The following is a 20,320-nucleotide window of genomic DNA, read 5'->3' on the forward strand; positions in this document are numbered from 1 at the left end:
TGGACTTGATCCTCTGTGTGGTGGATTGGGTCCTGGTGCCCTTGCCCCTAGTGAGGAGAGGCTGCCTGGGGTCGCTTAGAGTGTGATGAATCAGTGAGAAAACTGGAGTGCCCACCTCCTGCTAACATGACGGTGGGTAGTAAAAAAAGGGGGGGCTTTGACCCTCCACTGGCTGGTTCCCGTAGCAGGTGTTCTTGCCTTGGTTTTCAAAGTTGAGCTTCCACCCAATTTGCACGACGGATCTCCCTACTTCTGCATCCCCAGGGAAGTTCCAAGGGAATCAAGAGGCTGGTTGGCCAAGACTTTGTAAAGGGTTGATTAAGGGGCGATGGCCAGTGTGGGCCAGGGAGAGGCGCCTTCCCTTCCCCCCTCCCCAAAAGGGGGCAGATGGATGCCAAAAAGAATATGGAGAGGACTGAATCTGAAAAGGGTGGTGGTGGTGGAGGAGGAACTAAGGTGCCCCCATCCTGCCCCAGGTGTGCCTGGAATTTCTCCTAGCTGAATGAGGTGATTACGAATTCCGTGGCTGCCTTGCTTCTTGCGAACACGGAGATGCTCAGCAATTTTATCATTTTAATTTTTTTTCAAAAAAAAAATTGGCCAAGCCCTCGCACACTTTCTTTGAATTGGTCGGGGAGGCTAGCCACTGAACCACGAGACCAGCGTGGTTTCCGATCTGCAACCTTATTGGGTTAAAAGGAGGGGAGACCCCCCCCCCAAAAAAAATCCCAAGAAAGCCTCGTCTTTCTCATGCCCACCCTTTCCACCTCTCATGATCCCTGAGCTTGGTGTGTGTGTGTGGGGGGGCGTTAGATGAGAGAATCCAGCTCTTGAGGCTGAAACGGGGGGGGGGGGGGAGAGCTGAAATGAGCATTGCTATTTCATATCTGTGCCAGTCAAAATAAGTAGATCATTGGGTGGAGAGAGAGCGAGAGAGCTTTTTATTCTCTCCCCCCCCCCGCTCCGTTTTTTTTTTGGGGGGGTAAGTAAGTAGAGACATACTGCACCATTTCCTGATTCACTGAGCTCTGGAGAGAGTTGCTGGCTGTGGTGCGGCAGGGGAGGTGCCAGAGCTGATCAAGCTGTGTAATTTTATACATTACTGAATCAGTGCAGGGAGAATCTGGAGGGACAAAGCATCCGCTCATCCTCCTTCTTTTTTTTTTTTCGGGCGGGGGGGGGGCGAGAGAAGGTGGAGACTGCACCGGCCAAGCTCTCCCGCTCCGGTTCGCCCTATTCCAGTCATGCTCTGAGAGAGAAGTGCATTTGCTTGGCACCCGCCTGCCCACCCGCCCACCCACCCGTCTTTTTATTTTTTTGTGCTCCCCACTCCTCTTTTTCTTGCTCGGACCCCCACCCAGCCCCGCCACTCCTCCTCTTCCTCTTCTTCCTCCTCCTCCTCCTCTTGGGGTGAATGACAGAATACTCGGATGATGGCTCTCGTTATGGAACCTATTAGCAAGTGGACCACCAAACAAGTCTTGGACTGGATGAAGGGTAAGAGTCTTTTTCTCGGCTTCCAGTGTAGCCTTTTCTGCCTTCTTCCTCTCTTTCTTCTTCTTCACACACACACACACACACAACACACACCTCTCTACCCCTCCCTCCCTTCTTGCCTATGCTTCGGGCATGATGCGTTGTTGTGACCCGGCTGTTTCGCCGGCTCCTTTCGGAGGTGCTTGGATGGCACCGGGTTGTCTCTGAATTTTGGGGTGGGTGGGATCTGGCTTCCCTCTATCTCTCCCCCCCCCCCGCTCCACCCCTCGGCTGCTTTGACTGAGGGACCAAGCCAGAGATGGCCGGGTGAGGAGAAACCTGGCTGGGATTGAACAAGGCTGGGGAAAAACGTGTCAGTGGAATTTCCTGGCTGGGAGGCTGATGATGATGATGATGATGCATCCGCCAGCACAAATCCGGACCCGGGCGCGAGGAGGAGTGCGTGGTGCCTTTAAGAAGAACCCCATTTAGTCCCTGCACAGTGGCATGATCATCTCTCTGCTCTCCCTCTGCCTCGCGCTCCCTCTTTGAAATGGTCCGGATCACCTCCTCCGATCCGGTCGGAACAGGTGATGGAAGAGCAGGAAGGGCAGGCAGAGCAGGCAGGCAGGCGCGCCCCCCTCCCCCCGCGCTCCCCGCCTGCAGCACTTGCGCGTCTGTATAGTCCGAGGCCACGAACAAGCGTGCCTGGGTCGGAGCGATCGAGACCCACGTCGAGGTCTTGCTGCTCAGAGTAGGACTTCTCCCCGGGGCTTGGCCTGTCGGCAGGCGCGGGGGGGGGGGGATTGCGACTCCCTCGCCCGTGCATTTTCTCGGCACAAAACGGAGACTCCCCTTGCCTTCAGCCTGGACGAGCCGGGCCGCAGCACCTTGGACAGCGCCCCGCGGACCCGCGAGGGCAGCGAGAAGGGAGCCCAGGAAGCGCGGGGGGCCGCGCGCGCGCGTGTGTGTGTGTGTGTATGTGTGTGTATTTGTGTGTGTTGTGTCTCTTGCGGGAGAACAGCCTTGCTGGAGAAACTCTCCCAAGACAACTTGTCAGGGATGACCGTGGATGCTGATAGATGCGCACCCACCCACCCACGCAGGCACACGCACACCCACTCACCCAGTGCATCGTGCAGGGCTGGGAGGCAAGCATGGGCGGGAAGGGGGGGATTCTCCATAGCCACCGCCACTCCCCCCCTTTTTAAGATAATCCCCTTGGGGGTCTCCAAGAGGTGCAGAAAGTCGCCTCTCCTGATTATGCAGCTAATGCGTTTGGCCCGGATGGGATGCAGGCGAGAGGCGAGACATCTCGTGGCGGAAGATCGGCCTTGCCCAGCAAGCGCTTCTTCTCCCCCCCCCCCCCGCATCTTCTGCGTTATAGAAGGTGGTGGTTGCTGTGAATAGCAGGGCACACGACTGGCGAGGTTGTACCATAGACTGATAGCATGTATGCACATCACCATGGGTGTGTGCGTGCATGCACATAAGTACATGTGCAAAAATTGTAGGCTTTCCTGTAACATTGTGCTAAGAAGTCATCATCTATTTTATCCTTCTTTTTTTTTCTTTTCTGAAAAGTGTGCTTTTCATATTAGCCCCATTGGCCTTTATTTGCGTGGCATGGAAGCAGGTCGGGAGAGGCACGGAGAAACGAGTACCATTCAGTCATTGATTTCCAAAGAGAAAATATCCAAGGAATATGATCTCTCAATTGATAATAATCCCACAATGGCTTATATTGCATCATTGTTAAATATATGGTGAACCCTTGGAGGGGGGAGGGCTTGCTGAAATATTCTTCCTCTGCCTTCTTCCCCCCCCCCAAAAAAACTCCTTCATCATCACCATCAACCCTACTTTGTGTAAGTGTTCCTGTCAGCAAAAAGAAGACGTGTTACACACTCATCCAGCATCCTTAACAGATACGATCACTTGGGTGAATGGCTTTGAAAGAATCCAGAGAGTTGGTTTCTTTAACAAGTCATCGCTTGAGACAATGGGGAGGGTTGGTGGGAGCGGGGGGGGGGGGAAGCTTGGCTTCCAGAGCATGTCTTGAAGCCACTTGACATGTGAGAGAACAAGATGTTGGGATACTGTTAGGAATTGGATGCAGGTGTCTAAAAGAGGAGAGCTCTTATGGTTTTGAAGGGGAGCAGGGGTTGTGGTTCTGTGGATAAAGTACATGTTTTGCATGCAGAGGGTCACAGATTCAAAACCCCCCCCAGCAGTTTCAGGTAGAGCTGGAGAAATATCTGCTTGGAGCCCTGGAGAGCCACTGCCCATTGGGGGTTCATGAGGTGGACCAAGGAGATAATTCTGTATAAGGACACTTTCAGCCTCCCAACAGAGCAGCAGGAGGAATCACCTGTGCTCCTTCATCTGGTATTGCATCCCAGCCCGCTCCAGCCTTGCCAAGGGTCAGGAGGATGGAAGTTGTAGTCTAGAAACATCTGCACATTCCCAGTCCGGTCTGGAGATCCCTGTTAACCTCTCCATATTTTGTTTTGTATCTTTTCATGAAAACGAAACCATCTTTTCGTAGCATATGCAACGTGGGCAGAGTGCAAAGTGGAGTATTTTTCTTTTCTTCTTTTTTTGTGGGGGGGGGGAAGGAGAAAGGGAAAGAAATAGCTGAAGATTAAGAATAAGCTTTCCCGTCCCTCTGAGCTGAGAGAGAGAGAGAATCCTCCGTTGATAGAAGTACCATTTGTCTTCAAATCTGACTGTGCAGATAATTTTTGGAAGGCTGAGTCGAAAAGGCAGCACTCTCACTTTGGGGTGTTAAACAGTTGACAAAGTGTCAGGTAGGCTAGTGGTTGCAGTAGCACAATCCTTGTGTGTGACTGTGCTGAGTCGCTACAAAGGAAGTGATAGAGATGGAAAGGGCCTTAGGAGTGGCTGTAGAATCTTGTGCCTTCCTCTCTGCTTCTATTGCTCCCTGATTATTTCAACCCATCACTCACCAGCTTGAAAAAAAAGGATGAGGAGATTCTATAGCCGTACTCCTTCTCTGCAGGGATTTAGACAGTGGCTTCAATCTCCAGTTTTTCCAGACAGGGAATGGAAAGACTCCCCACCAGAATTGGTCAGGATACCTGCCTGAAAGTTGTTGACCATAATGGTCAAGAATACTTTGGCCAACACAATAAGGAAGCTTCCCTACGTTCTTCTGCACCAGATGGAGCAACCTCTGTCTCATCCTGTTTGGCTTTTCATTCCCCGGTCAAACATGGTCTGTTCTCACGTTGTGAGTTTTCTTTTTGGGGGGGGGGGGATGGAGAGAGTCAAGGGGAAAGGAAGGATTTTCACCCCCTCCCTTGGAATCCTAAATATCTTTGTTATTGTAATGTACACAGACAGATGCAATACGTTGTAGGGCCACACACGATGCATGTCAATTATGTCCACATGCCATACTATGCAGCTTTCCCCGCCACCCGGAAAAAAAAAAATTCCTGCAGACACCCTTGGACTTTTCTTGTCTGTCATTGGTATAGATTTTGCCTGTAGTTTGATGCATCTCGCGAAACAACAAATCCATAGACTGTGGTCATGGGGATTCCTTGCAGTGTTACAGGTTGTTCTTTGAAAACTAAATTCTGCACGACTGAACAAGGTTGCGCACACCAGACCGGGGAAGTTCTTGGGCATGGGATTTTCAGAGATCAGGCAGACATTCAAGCTTCATTTTTAAAAATCTGTTCATTGTTCTTTCTCCAGTAAAAGATGACATAGTCTTTCCAGCACCAGCTTGCTTTGACAAAGAATGAATAAATATTCTACAGTGTACAGCCAAACAGGGGCTGGTGTGCAGAGGGAGATTCATTAAACAATATACTGCAACTGTAATATTTGATCATTTGAGGGCTTCACTAAATGATGGTAATGTTTATATTGCTTACCCATCTTTTTGTTGTTGGGTTGTTGTTTTTTGGTACTTCTGCACAAAAATTACATTTCATTAGAGCCACAACCCATTGGCTGCACTGACCCACTTGACTTTATTTCAGCCATGGGAAAAAACTTGAAATGAAGTCAATTTCAAATGAATTGTCGGTTCCTGAATGTTAACATTGGAGGAAGTCAACAGCTAAATGGGGGGGGGGGGCATTGCCAGCGGTTGTGAATTCGATTCCCCACAGTGCCTCCTTGATGGGGGGGTGGACTCAGTGATCCACTGGGTCCCCTCCAGCTTCTGCAGTTCTTAAATGATGATGATTGCTTAAAATCTTACTGCCATCAACTAAGCCTTAGAAGCAGTATTTTCACCATCTGGAAACGGGGGACCCTGCGCAAAATCTGGAAAACCTGCAAACAATGGCAACGTGAGAAAGAGGTAGCTATCTGAGGAAACCCAGAGGGCTGAACTAGTCAACAGGGCTTAATATTCCCAGCTTCTGCAGTATTTAGTGGTGTCTGATGATGTCAGGGGCATGATTTTTTTTTTTTTACGTTTCTGCTGTAAAGTTTTAAAATTACATTGTTGTTTTTACTGTAAGCCGCCTAGAGTGGTCTAATGTGATCAGATAGGCGGGATAGAAATAAAATAAATAAATAAATAAACTTAATGTTTACTATCTGATTCCCAATTGGAGGGAGGGGATATGTACTGCCCACATGTGGCTCATTTAGGGAACAGAAAGAGATTTATCTCGAAAAAGAAGTCAAAAATCAGTCTCACACAACCTTAAGCCTGTTTGGGGTGGTGGTGGTTGGGTTGCCATTCAATCCACTATTGTTAGTTTTGACCTGCAAATCAAATATACGAATATTCCATATAGCCCTATATTCCATGCACAGCTGGCCTTAATACTGCACTTGTTTCAGAGAAAACTCTGCTCTAACCCAGAGCTTGGGGGGAAAATGAATGGTTTTCACTCAGAGTATGTAGAACTTCATGAAGTCCTTCTCTGCCACCTCATTAGGGTGGAGAAATGGGTCTGGGACCCTGGAAGGCTATGCCAGCAGTGCCCAAAACCCCTGTCAGGTTCTGTTAAACCTCCAGGTGGACCACCCAGGGTAGAGTCCATCTCTCTAATCCCAGGCCCAGCCTCGCTAAGTACAGAGAGGTTTCTCACAAGAAGGTTGGCCACCGGGTATCAAACTGGTCATGGGGATTATGAGCAGAATGATGGTGTAGATCTGTAGCGGTGTGAGGACCACCTGCATTGTTGAAACTGTGTGCCTTCTTGGCAGATTTAGGATCTAGGTTTTGCATGAAGTTCTCTGCCTCAGCTTAGTCCAGCCACTCATCTTTACATTTCTAGCCTCTCTCTTTTGGGAATTTTTTTTTAAAATCGCCCTTTTAATGGGTTTTCCAATGATGGTTATTGTCTTTGTGTCTTGATCAGACTAACAGCCAGACCTAACATAACATCATAGTAACTAGATGCCACCAATTGTATTCTAATTTATTGTAACTTTGCCAGAGTTTTCTAGGTATAAAATACTCAGAAGTAGTCTACCAGCGCTTCTGGTGGTGGTGTGAAACCATACAGCTTGCCCAGTGCATGCTGTTGATTGTATATTTTAGATCATCAGCCAAGTATCTTATTCTTTCTATTCTATGGGGTGGGTCTGAAGGCTTGACGGATAGAATGCTGGGGAAGTCAAACTGAAACTTTTATTTATTTATTTATTTATTGGAATTATATACCGCCCCATAGCGCTACAAGCACTCTCCAGGCGGTTTACAATTTTTAATTATACAGGCTACACATTGCTACACATTGCCCCCCAGTATGAGACCAGTATGAGACCAGTATGGCAGAAACCAGAACACTGGGGCTGAAAAGGACAAGCCCAACATGTTGAACCAGTATAGAGATATTCCTTGGGTCTTTGAGTCCACAGACAAACTCTTGTTCCATGGGAATTATGTCATTGGCAGTAACCAATTGCTGCTGATTAAAAGCTTCTTTTGGCAATTCAGGGGGGGATGGAACTTAGTCCCATTGCGTGTGAGCCATGTATAGACCCCAATGTTACAAAAGGAAGCCTTTTATCAATGACAACCTCCTGCTGTCAATGACATTATTCCTGCTGTGAAGGGGAAGGTGTGGAGCAGGGTTATAGCCCCTATCACTCATTGACGCTAGATTGACCTCTAGAAGGATCTGACTTGCAAGAATCTGAGGATCATGAGATGCTCTTTGGACATCTGGCCTCTAGTTCCTTCTTCCAACCAGCAGCATCATGAAGGGCTTAGTAGTAGAGCACATACAGTACTTTGTATGCTAAAGGTTGATTCCTGGCATCTTCAGTGAAAAGAGATGAGGTGTCGTAGACCCTTGCCTAAAAGCTCAGAGAGTTCTTTCCAGCCCAGAGAGACAGTGAACTCGACAGCCTTGTGTTTTACCTGCGTTTCTTCTACAACCAGTGCCTGATCCATAGAACTCTGATCTGGTCCCCACACGGTCTAAATCAGTGGTTCTTAACCTTGGGTTACTCAGGAGTTTTGGACTGCAACTCCCAGAAGCCTTCACCACCAACTGTGCTGGCTGGGGTTTCTGGGAGTTGCAGTTCAAAAACATCCGAATAACAAAAGTTAAGAACCACTGGTCTAAATGAATGCCATCTGGCCAGTTCCTTTCCTCTTAGCATCCCTAATAGGAAAGGAATCTCACAAGAAGACACCACAACATAGGGAGTATTTGCTCCCAGATTATTTCTAGTAACAGCCTGGTCTCTCCATTGCGAATGGAAGCTGTGAGATGCCTTGAGAAACTGATTTAAAAAGATAAGCAGGCATCTACAAAGTTCTCTATCCTGAGGATTCCAAACATCTTTGTATTATGGAGTGTCTGTTTACAACACTTGTGACAAGCATAATTTCAAAATGTGCACTTGTAAGAACAACAGTGGCTTAAAGGGAAGACGTGGGGATTGATCTTAAAGGTTTCAAAGAGAGAGAAAAAAGGTGATCCTCCTCCCTCCAGCCATTCATCTCCATTTCACTTTCTCAAAGGGCACTGCATTTTTCATTTCTGTTCCTGCACCTTTGCCATTACAGTTAACGTATGGTTGGAGGCGAGCAGAAGAAAATGTTGAGAGGGTACATTTTAGCTCGGCTTAATAGAGATCTACTTTTAAATGATAGAATTACTCAGATACACGATGTGCTAAGTGTGCAATAAATAAAATGCTGTGCTTTGCCTATTAAAATCATGAAATATAAATAGCTGAAATCACATTTAGCACTGAACCGAAGTCATCAGTAATTTGCACCCGGCTCATCAATTAATATAAATCAACATCAATCTATAGCAGTACCAGTGTCAGTATCAATATATTGTGCAGATACACCAGCGTAAAACCTTTTCCTTTATTTTCACTTCAAATAGTTATATCTGTCTTCTCGGCAGAAAGTTCTCTAATTTATTTACATGCTGAAAGATAACTTGCACACATTAAATGGAGGATAGTGACTTACCACAATATTGAAATACTTTGCAATTTCAGCAGAGGATAAATGCACTACCCTAATTGGTCCCCCCCCTTTTTTTTACACATAACGTTTATCATTTTCCAGCAGAAAGCTCCCAAAATAGTTGACATGCTGAATATCAATACACAACCCTGGCCAACCCCCTTTGGTTTGTTTTAAAATATATTTGGCCACTAGAGGGAGGAAGGGAGACATTATACTTAATTTTATTTTGAAGTTGAACCCACTTTCCATTTAGCCCCACCGACCGTAATTTGTCACACTCTTGATGGTATACAAAGCCACTGCACTAGATGTGTTGAGTAATTTACAAAATATATATTCCAATTAGCCTCTTCAGCTTTATCCTCTCCTTTTAACCCCACCTCCTGGGAATACAGGCCTTGGTCCGGCAGCAGGTCTGAAGATCAACCTTTGGCCCTGCTAAGATTGCACGCCCTTATTGTAAAGGATAACTGTAGAAAATACACCCTGAGTTGAGCAACAGTATTCAGGTGAAGATCAAGACTCGAGACCCACTTGGTCTATCAGGCTGGGGTGGATAGAGCGCAACCTTCTAAATGCTGTTGAGTTCCAGGTCCCAGAATTCCTCAGCTTTAGTTATGCTGGTGTGGCTGATAGGAGTTGCAGTTTATCATCATCATCATCATCATCATCATCATCATCATCATCATCATCATCATCATCATCATCATCATCATCAAAGTCCTGTCAAGTCTGACTCACCGCAACCCTTTTCAGGGTTTTCTAGGTAGAGAGTACTCAGAAGTGCTTTACCCTTCCCTTCCTCTAGGGGCAGCCTTGGGACTTTGCAGCTTTCCCAAGGCTACACAGGCTGGTTCTACTAGCAGTCGGCATAGCAGGGAATTGAAGTCCAAACTTCCAATACCCAAAACACTGAGCTATCCAGCCAGTGTATTAAAGCACACTCCCTGGAAAACAGAGATTCGAGTGCAGCTTTAGAGACACACGGAGAAAGGATCAGGCTCTATCAGCTAACACATGGAGTGCTCATAGCTTCTCCCCAGATGCTGAAGTTCTATCTTTCAATCACGCTGCATTCTGAAAGCTTGAAGCCTCTACTTTTGCCATGACCAAAGTGAGCGGTATAGAGTAGCAATCCTGGGGCGACAAATACGATTTTCTAATACTCTTCCTCCTTGGGTAGCACTAGGCTTGTTGTGGAACTTTTCTGACTTTGGAATGTGTTTCCTGTGGAGAAATCTCAGCCGTACACCATTACCATATTGGGGGAGGGTTTTACAGTTATGAGTAATGCTTGTACTGTAATGTATTTTTTAAAGCTGCCTCTTTAAAAATAGGCTGAAAAATGCCTCTCACCTTATGTTGTCTAATAAAAACACACTTCTTTCCCCAGCATTGATGTCCATATGTTCCTTCATTTTAGAAAGTGGAGAAGTTCCCAAAAAGACAGAGGGAAAGCCTTTGGTTTAAAGCAAAAAAGTTGTGGTTGAAACGGTAGCCCAGGAACAAAAAAATTCAGACATAGATCACCACTACTCTATCCTCACTAAAAACATGGGCATATTAATGTACCCTTTTTATGCCTGAAGTTCCTTTCCATGTGAACACAAGAAGTGTGCTTAACTCTTTGACTCCCTAAGGCCATTAAAAATGTAAAGATTTCTTTCCTACAGTCCAACTCATATGTCCAATACATATCCGTTGGATCGGTTTAGGAAAAAAAATATGGAAGGGCTACACTGCAAATCTGCTGTTTTGCAGATCATGACACTATTCAAGCCTGCTGTTTTTATTTCAGCTCTTCCACACAGCACAGGACAGTTAGTGTGGTTCTATTTCAGTGTTAACTTGGAGTGGAAGTTAAGGTACAAGAATCAGTGTACAAGAACAATCATGTTCCGAGTGATGACTGAAGTTTTTGGAGATACAGCTTCAAGTCTTTAACTATCACTTTTTGCTTTGTACCAAACTTCTCTCTTTCTGGGGGAATTGTTTATTTAGTGGAGAATAATTCCATCAATCTGAAGTGACAGCCAGTGTGGCATAGTGGACGTAGTGTTAGACTAGAACTCAGAAGACCCAGGTTTTAATCTCACCCCAGCATGGAAATGCAGTGTGGCGGGTGGCAATGGGAAAAACCACATTTTGAACATCTCACATACTTTAAAAACTCTGTACATCATTATTATCATCATCGTTGTCATCATGATCATCACAATCTTAATCACAATCATTTTTTTAAAAAGGTTTCAGAACAAAACCAGACCATGTGAGAAACAGTGAAACACATCTTTGTGTATACAACGAAGGATATGTGAGCGCAAATGACAAACAACATCAGTTTCGCATGTGTGCATGTGATAATTAACGAGACTGCAACAGTACGGAGAGGAAATTAACCCTTTCTTCCCCTGCCTGCAGTTCTGAGGAACTTCCCTGTTCTGAAGCAGCTCTTTGCTTTAAGATGTGGGTGGGAATTCCTGCTGATTCTAGACGCTCGCGTGAAGACCCTGTTTTCTTCCCACAGGACTTCAGCAGCATCTGGATGGTTACTGGCATTACATGTTTAGCCTACACTTAGCATTACATGAAACACAGAAGGTGAGGTTTTGGTCCTCGAGCCTAAAACCCTAGCCGTTCCCCTTTCTCTGAGTTATGAGCAACCTGTTCCCTCTTCCTTCCAATGTGTTTTGTAGCGGAGAGATGCCATGTAGCTACAAATGAACGGTTTCATATGTGACACAACCCACTGTTCCAATAAAGCGACAACAGCCGCAGAATTGGGTTGTAGTCCTTGGGAAGCTGCCAGCCGATTAAACAGCTGGGATTGTAAACACAGTAGATCAGTTTCTTCTTAAACGTACCTTTTCAATAACAGCTTCGTGTGGAATCATTTATTCCAAGTCCTACTGATTGATAGCAGTGCGTCACCTGCCAAAGCTCTGGAGGATCGGATGATAATGAATGTTCAGATGCAAATGCATTTCTGGAGCAAGAAATGCAAAATCCACCCTAGTTCCTGATCCTTTCTCCCGCCTGCCCACCTCTGGGTTGCTGCCGTGAACAAAAAAAGATCAGGAAATTCAGCTGGTAAATTGATTAACTGTGCTGCGTCGATCTCACTCACAATAATTATATGTTTTCAGCAGAAGGGCTTTCCCTAGTAGGTACCCCCCTCAGTTTCAAGATAGTTAATTTAATTTTTAAGAGAGAGAGAAGGGTGGGGAGGGAGGGAGAGAAGAATGGGAGGGGCGAAGAAGAAGGAGACTGATGACATGAGGAGAACTGTTAACATTCACCTCACGCAGCTTTCCGGCAAACCCCTTTTCAGTCTCCCTGTTTTGCTTCTCATTAAATCACTACCTGCTTTGTAGCAATGTGTCATAAAAAAAGGGAGTCTCCCAGATTTGCAGAAAGCAATGCAGGAATATGGCAAAGCACTGTGGGATACCCGAGCACATTTTTATCAAATCATTCAGCCAAGCACGGATGCGCTTATCATACTGATGTTCCTTCTACTTTGGCTTCCTTTGCCCCTCAGTTCTCTGAAAGGCATTTCTGCAGTTGAGACTTGAGCAGGCTTCTTGAAGGATCATGGCAATTTCGGGGGGGGGGTGTTGGAAGGAGATTGGGATTTCTCCATAAAGAGCATCTCACCGAAATGACAACCTCCCCCACCCCCAAGTTTTATGGGATGTTATTTTGTGATAAACTGGGGTGTAGACCAGCTGGAAATGGCTATCCCTGTCACTGTTACACTACCAGCATCAACATAAATTAGTTGTTTCATGAGGACTGTGAATTATTACCACCAGTTAAAAGAAGCTTGCTGTTACTCCCCTGAGATAATTAGAGTTAATATGGGTAAAAGAACATGTAATGCACAGTTGATGGGTTAATCCAGGACAGGAACGAGTTCCAAGCAAGGAGCAAAGCTGACAAAAAAATTTGGATGTGCAAGAAAAGACATACTGAAATTTCTCATGTGCATCCTTTTCTGCCTCGTAAAAGAAGTACCCCCTCTCATTTATTTGAGCTACATCCACATACCATAAAGAAAGGTTTTAAGATCTGACCCAAATCCTTCCTTTGCTGGTTTTTTCCACTTATGCCCGCTTTCTCAGGATAGCCTTCAATCCTGATGCCACCAGCCCATCCATGTATGGACTGAAGTGGTACCCTCCATGAGATAAAAACTCTCACCTCTCCTCCTGCTGCATGTGTGAGAGACCAGATCTACATCTCCAGCTTTTAGAAAGACCATATATTGCGTCAGGAAAGGTATCCTGCACACATTGATGGACCTATATTTTGGGGGCCCTGAAGCTTGAGCTGTTATGGGGTGACTTTCACAACTTGCAACAAGGTCTGGGTAGCAACTGTTATCTTCATCAGTGGGGTCGTTCCATGATAGATCACCACCATTTTTTTTAAAAAAAAAGTGGACTAAAATTGCTCCTAGGGTCCCTCTGGAATTTGGGGTCCTGAAGGATAAGCTTTATTGGTTACAGAGTAGATCCACCCCTGACTGAACATGAGACAGAGTAATCCAGCTGCTCCAGATGATCAATTCTGGATACAGGACATTCTTGGGCCATTTATTATGGCCTAGATTATCATGCAACTGAAGCAGCTGGCTTCCAAGCCGCCATTTTGAAGTGCCTTCAATGTCCCGGACTAATGGTGTCTCGGGGTTACTGTGGGTAATTGCAATACAAAGAAAGTCGTAGCTGCCACAGAGCCAGGCCTTTCTAGAAGCCATTAATGCATGACTTAAGGTGGCCACATGTCCTTTTTTTTCAAGAGAGAAAATCCCCCCATATTTGGGTGGAGCATGCCCCCCTTTGGCTATGAAAAGCCATGCTAGGTAAAGATTTGCGTTACAAATGTTGCGTTGGGATCTGATCCCTCAGTTCTCAAACGACCCAATTAGCCAGGCTCTTGGTAAATGTCCATTTCTGAGATCATCTTTAGGCGAATTAACACACAGCACAGTCAGAGCGATGAAAATCCTGTATGGTCGGTCTTTTGCTTGCTTCCCCACCCTGCCCTGGATGAAAATGCTGCTTCCTGCATCCCATTTTTCACTCTTCCTTGCTTCCCCCCCTCCATCTCCCCAAATCTCTGTCTGAATCATAATCAGTAAGTACTGTGCCTTACTGTAGCACACATAGCTGGTGGGAGAATGTTTTGGCAGGATTATGACAGGCATAGACAGAGCAGAATCCAGCATCTTCATGCAATACCTGAGCTATTTTTAGTTCTAGTTATTTCTGCAGGAGGTTTTTAAGAGCGTCTTTAGTCTCCGAGGAGGAGGGAGTGGTGCAGCCAAACATGGGGGCTTTCACTGCTGAGTAGTAGCTGCTTGGGTGGGAGGCCTGTCTCAAAAATGTCTTCCTGGAAAATTGCTTTCTACCATGTGATGTTTATAGCTATTTTCACTCCAGGTGGGGCAAGAATGCTACATTTGAGTCCTTTAAAATCCAGGCGGACTGTACTATAGCTCAGTTGTAACACAGTGAGGAGATAAGTGGAAAGTGGTTCTTTACACACACACACACACACACACACTCCGATGCCTTGGGTAAAGTCTGAGGACAGGCCCACCTACAAGGCTGACAATGCTGTCCCCGAGATTCAGAGCCAAAAACTGACACTGGGGCTTGGATCTTGTGATGTCACAGAGGGAGGAATGGGAAGACTATTCTCTATAGTCCTCGTGTTTGTAAATTTAGGCTGCTGCGATGATAAACTTTAGCAAGGATTTTTTTTTTTAAGCCTCTTAAGATTTCTTGCTTTGGACTGGGAGTTAAACTGCTTCCCTTCCTCGTGAGATCTCTGAAACCTGTGTTAAATATATTTAGGTGCTCTTCTTAGAAAAAGAAAACCACGCACACAGACCGCAAGCTCAGAAGGACTGTGGGATTATTACAAAAGATGCAAACAACCAATCTGGTGCCTCAAAATTTGTCAATAAATCAGCACTCATTCCTTATTTCAGGCAAATTGTATTTTTGCCCAAAAAGGGATAATTTCTGCAGAAAAATAGGCTTGCTTCATTCATTCATTCATTCATTATTTCTTTCTTTTTCTTTCTTTCACTCATTCACTCACTCACTCACTCACTCTTTTCTTTCTTTCTTTCTTTCTTTCTTTCTTTCTTTCTTTCTTTCTTTCTTTCTTTCTTTCTTTCTTTCTTTCTTTCATTTTTGCACGAACCACCATTCTCATCCTGTTGACGTGAGAAGTGCATTGACAATTCCTCACTTTCCTTGATGGAGAGAAGAAGACTATTGTACTTCTCCGGTCCACTGAAGAAATAAGCAAGCATTTACCTTTCTGGGTGGAAAGGTAAGCTGGGCTATCGAACTGTTGAAAAGGACACAAGGGGAACCCCAAGTTGCTATATCACCTATAGCTCACATGATAAGCTAGAACGTGGAAAACTCTAGCAGTTCGAGGGGAATTATATTCCCAAGGCCTGTGGTCCTGTAGTCAGATCTTCTTCAAAATGAAGACTTCTAAGGTGTCACGCTGGTGCCCCAATCTCTGCCTTGCTCTAAAAGGTACAAGGGGCTTTAGACCCATCACATCTCTTCCCTTGTTCCAATTTTTTTTTTGTACATCAGTTTTGTGCAGGTGGAACACACACAACAGGCACCTCTGCACATAGCCAGTGAGCTAAACCTCTACTTCTCCCCACCCCACCCCACCCCACCCCAGCCAGGCCAGAGGTGTCTCACCCTTTGGGGGCCCAGCAGACCCATCTCCTGAAGACTGATCTGGAGCCCTTGGTGTTGATGACAACACTCACCAAGCCCTGTAGATTTGTCCCTGGCATCCCCACACAACTGCTAGTGCCCTCACCACCTCTGGGCCAAATTTCAGTGTCCCTGCTGCCATTTAGGTTTCTTGCAATACCCCCAACCATAACGTCCCTCAGAAGCATGGGGAGAAACAAAGATGCAACTAGACTCAAAGCACAGTTTTCCATTGCCATCCAGTGAAGGCCATCAATAGACCAGGGGTGGTCGGGGCTGGCCCTCCCATGCAACAGAGTTGAGGCAACTGACTCAGGCAGCACATCTTAGGAGCGGCTTCTGAGACGCTTGGGTATTTCCTTTTCGTGGAGGACAGAGCTGTACATATCATATACTTCAATGCTGTTTGCAAGCATAGCGTTGGGTCTTGTTCTACTGCTATGGTTGGATCAAGGTTGGATCAAGGTCCAGCTACCAGTTCGTAAGGAATCAATGTTGAGTTAGGAACTGCATAGTCCAGACAGCACCAAGTCATGGAATTCATGGGGTTACACCAACCTGTTTACTCTCTCTCTCTCTCTCTCTCAGCCTGACAGCCGACTTCTCCTTTTCCATGTGAGAGAAAAGTGGAGAAGAGAGTCAAAGATGTCAGTTTCAACTCAGCGGAGGAAAGATGGGCTGTAAATAGAGATGGGCACGAAATGAATGACGAACCAAAAACATCCCAGACAACCTGGGCTGTTTGTGGTTTGTTTCATGTCCCAGTTCAGGGATCCCGTTTTGCTGAAGCAAAATGAAACACCAAACTTTTGGAACCACTGGTTTTCTGGTTCGTGCCCATCTCTACGGGTAAATTGTAACTAATAATAATAATAATACGATGGACGGCTTGCCGTCTCAGGTTAGCCCGTTCCTGAGGGATTCCACCATAGGTGGTTCTGCTCCCCACCAAACTTGGATCTGGTTCTTTTTCTCTCTCGCTGTTCTGGCTGTGAGAAACTGCCTGTGACAAACCCAGACCTACTGGGATATGTCACACAGTTACACTAAGCTGCCACCAACCATTCCCTATAATAAGTCACACAGACCAGGGATGGATTTTCAAACAATAAAAAGAATAAGGTTTATTTTAAATACACACAGGGAAAAATAAACAATCAGGTGAATAAGATAAAGTAACGTGGCTTATTCTCACTCATACATACACACAGTTTGGTTCACCCAGAACCCTTAACTTGAAGCACAGACCCTGAACCTATCAGTTCTGGCTAACCAACAGACACCTGAACCTATCAGGTTGGTACTCTGACACACAGTAGTACCCTGTCTGACACACGGACTCCCACAACAGCTTCTTCTTCCCAGCTGCTGCTTCGTCACAACCCAGTGTCTCTCACCATCTCCTAAACTCTCCACACACACTCCACATATTTATACAGTACAGCCCCTCCTCCTGATGTCCCGCCTTCCACTCCCCATAGGATGGAACTTTCCCTCCAAACCCATGACAGACAGGTAACATCAGTGCTGTATGTAACACCTCCCCTCTTTATAAGTTGTTTTGTAGGGGGAAAGCTAACGTGCTTTTCACCAAAAAACAACCTGAATAAAATACACAAAAACAGTTATACATACCATATAATACTTACTTATACTTACATTCTAAGTTAACCATAGCAATTAGGCATTTAAACATTTACCATATACATTACATCAATTTACCTTTATTCATACAAACCAAGGTCAAAAAACAGGTACATTTAACTTTTTGTCATCATTATATACACATAGTCCATATTCTTTCGCCGTCTTCATTCTTCAGGTCTTCTTGATAAGGCGTCAGCAACACAGTTCACTGACCCTCTGACCACCTTCACTTCAAAGTCATAGTCCTGTAGATTTAAAGCCCACCTCATAAGTTTGCTATTGTGGGTTTTCATTGTCTTTAACCATTGCAATGGTGAATGGTCAGTACACAGAATAAAATGTCTTCCCCAGATGTAAGGCTTGGCCTTCTGGATCGCGTAGACTATGGCCAAACACTCCTTCTCCACGGTTGCCAAATGTCTCTCACCTTTTTGAAGTTTCCTACTCAGGTAGGACACTGGATGCTGGTCACCATTCTCATCCTCCTGGCACAGAACTGCTCCTACCCCGCTGTTAGACGCATCGGTGTAGATGATGAACTCCCGGTCGAAGTCTGGAGCGCGCAGCACAGGATAGTTGATTAACGCCTCCTTCAACCTCTGGAACGCCGCCTCACAGTCGCTGGTCCACGGGATGCGGTCATCAGCCTTCTTCCTCGTCAGATCGGTCAGCGGAGCCGCAACCTCGCTAAACCTCGGGATGAACTTTCTGTAGTAGCCCACCAACCCAAGAAATGATTTGACCTTTTTCTTGGTGTTGGGTCTAGGCCAATCACGAACTGCTTCTATTTTGGCCTCCAGGGGTTTTATCATTCCACCCCCTACCATGTGACCCAAGTATTTTATTTCTGGGCTACCCAGCTGACACTTGCTGGCCTTTACTGTTAGCCCTGCTGCACTTAACCTCTGCAGCACTAACTCCAGGTGTATCAGGTGATCTTCCCAGGTATTACTGAAGATCCCTATGTCGTCAATGTAGGCCACTGTAAAGTCACTGAGCCCTGCCAAGGTCTGGTCCATCAGCCTTTGGAATGTGGCTGGTGCATTTCTGAGACCAAAGCTCAGGACTCGAAACTCATAGAGACCAAAAGGGCTGCAAAAGGCAGTTTTTTCTTGATCCCTGGGATCAATTCTTAATTGCCAATATCCCTTTACCAGGTCCAATGATGAGATGAACCGACAACCCCCTATGGTTTCAATCAGGTTGTCTAGCCTGGGCATTGGGTAGGCATCAGGAGTGGTTACACGGTTTAATTTCCTGTAATCGACACAAAACCTAATGCTCCCATCAGGCTTGTCCACAAGGACTATCGGAGAGGACCAAGGACTAGAAGAGGGGACGATTATGTTCTCCCTCAGCATCTCGTCCAGCTCCTTCCGCACCTTGTCCCTATAGGGTCCCGTTACTCGGTATGGGGATACTGCCTGCGGGGGTGCATCCCCTGTGTGGATCCGATGCATCACTCCCTTCACTATCCCCGGCTTGTTGGAAAACACCTGTTGATATTTACTAAGCAGCATTTTTAATTCTTGCTGCTGGTCTTGGGTGAGTGCAGGACTGATCTTTACCTCCTCTGGGTTGTATTTTACTTCCCCTCTACCCTCCCAGAAGGGTAATCCCGCTTCCTCACTCTCAGCTGCTTTTATCGCAAATAAAACCCTCTGTTCCCCTCTGTAGTAGGGTTTTAGGGCATTCACATGAACCACCCTCCTTGCTTGGTTCTCCTCCTGCTCTATTAGGTAGTTCAGGTCTGACATCTTGGAAATGACCCTATATGGTCCTGCCCATTTGAGCTGCAGTTTATTCTCTCTGCAGGGCCTAAGCCAAAGCACTTCCTCCCCTGGGTCAAAGTGCCTCTCTCTAGCTTTGTGGTCATACCATGTTTTCTGTCTGACCTTCTGAGCTTGCAGGTTTTCTGCTGCCAGCTCTAGATTTCTCCTTAGGTCATTCATCAAGGTGTCTATGTAAGTCACAACGTCTTGTGGGTCATCCTGGGTGATCTGCTCCCAATTTTGTTTGATCAAATCAAGGGGCCCTTTCACCCTTCTCCCAAATAAAAGTTCAAATGGACTGAACCCGGTACTGGCTTGTGGCACTGATCGATAAGCAAACAAAAGGGATTGCAGCTTCTGGTCCCAATTGTTTGGATTCTCTGCCAAGTAAGCCCTAATCATGCGCATTAGAGTCCCATTGAACTTCTCAGTTAACCCATTACTTTCCGGATGATAGGCAGTGGTTTCCTTGTGCTTAATTCCACAGATTTGCCATAAGCGTTTCATGAGCTTTGATGTGAACGATGCGCCCAAATCTGTGATTATCTCTGAGGCAAATCCCATCCTGGACATATACCCCACCAAAGCATCGGCCACTGTGTTAGTTTCAATGTTAGTCAAGGGTATGGCTTCAGGATACCTTGTGGCATGGTCCACAATTGTTAGAATGAACCTGTTCCCTCTCTTTGTGGCCTTGGGCAAAGGTCCCACAATATCCACCCCTATGCATTTGAACGGAGTGTCAATCACAGGCAAAGGGCACAACTTTGCTTTGGTCCTGTCGCGGTTATTCCCCTGCCTTTGACACACATCACATTGCTTACAGAACTCCCTGATCTGCTTCCCTATGTCAGGCCAGTAGAAATTCTGTGTGATTCTCTGCTGTGTTTTGTTCACCCCTAAGTGTGCAGCAAACATGTCAGAGTGACCCCTTTGTAAGATCATGGGGCGATACTTTTCAGGTACCACCAGCTGACTTCTGATCCCATCTCCCCCTTTTGAGATATTCCTCAGGGTCTCTCTATATAAAATCCCCTTTTTCTCCAGAAATCTCCCTGGGGTTTCAGGTGTTAGCTGGGCGTCAGTCACCTGTTCAAAACACTTTTGGAGAGTGGCGTCTGCCTTTTGCTCCTGTCCAAATCTGCTGTCTGTGGTTAAGGTTTCCACCACAGCTTCTGAACTCCCCTCTGCTTCCGTCTCTGGCTCATCATTACCCCCCTGAACTG

The 20,320-nt window shown here is 46.0% G+C and overlaps 1 protein-coding gene across 5 annotated transcripts in view; it reads left to right on the plus strand.

Annotated features, from left to right (window-relative positions):
• Positions 1-1,008: 1,008 nt before the first annotated feature.
• LOC110088228 (connector enhancer of kinase suppressor of ras 2) overlaps positions 1,009-20,320 on the plus strand; it is a 310,707-nt gene continuing 291,395 nt past the window's right edge. For 4 of the 5 annotated variants that reach the window (XM_072981474.2, XM_072981475.2, XM_072981477.2 and 1 more), the window contains exon 1: positions 1,009-1,497. In XM_072981474.2, the coding sequence (XP_072837575.2) occupies positions 1,431-1,497 (67 nt within the window). In that variant the 5' untranslated portion in view covers positions 1,009-1,430. The remainder of the gene's footprint in view (positions 1,498-20,320) is intronic. The other variant, XM_078380760.1, reaches the window with a different exon arrangement.

Source organism: Pogona vitticeps, chromosome 11 (genome assembly GCF_051106095.1).
Source record: "Pogona vitticeps strain Pit_001003342236 chromosome 11, PviZW2.1, whole genome shotgun sequence".
NCBI classification, from domain to species: domain Eukaryota; kingdom Metazoa; phylum Chordata; class Lepidosauria; order Squamata; family Agamidae; genus Pogona; species Pogona vitticeps.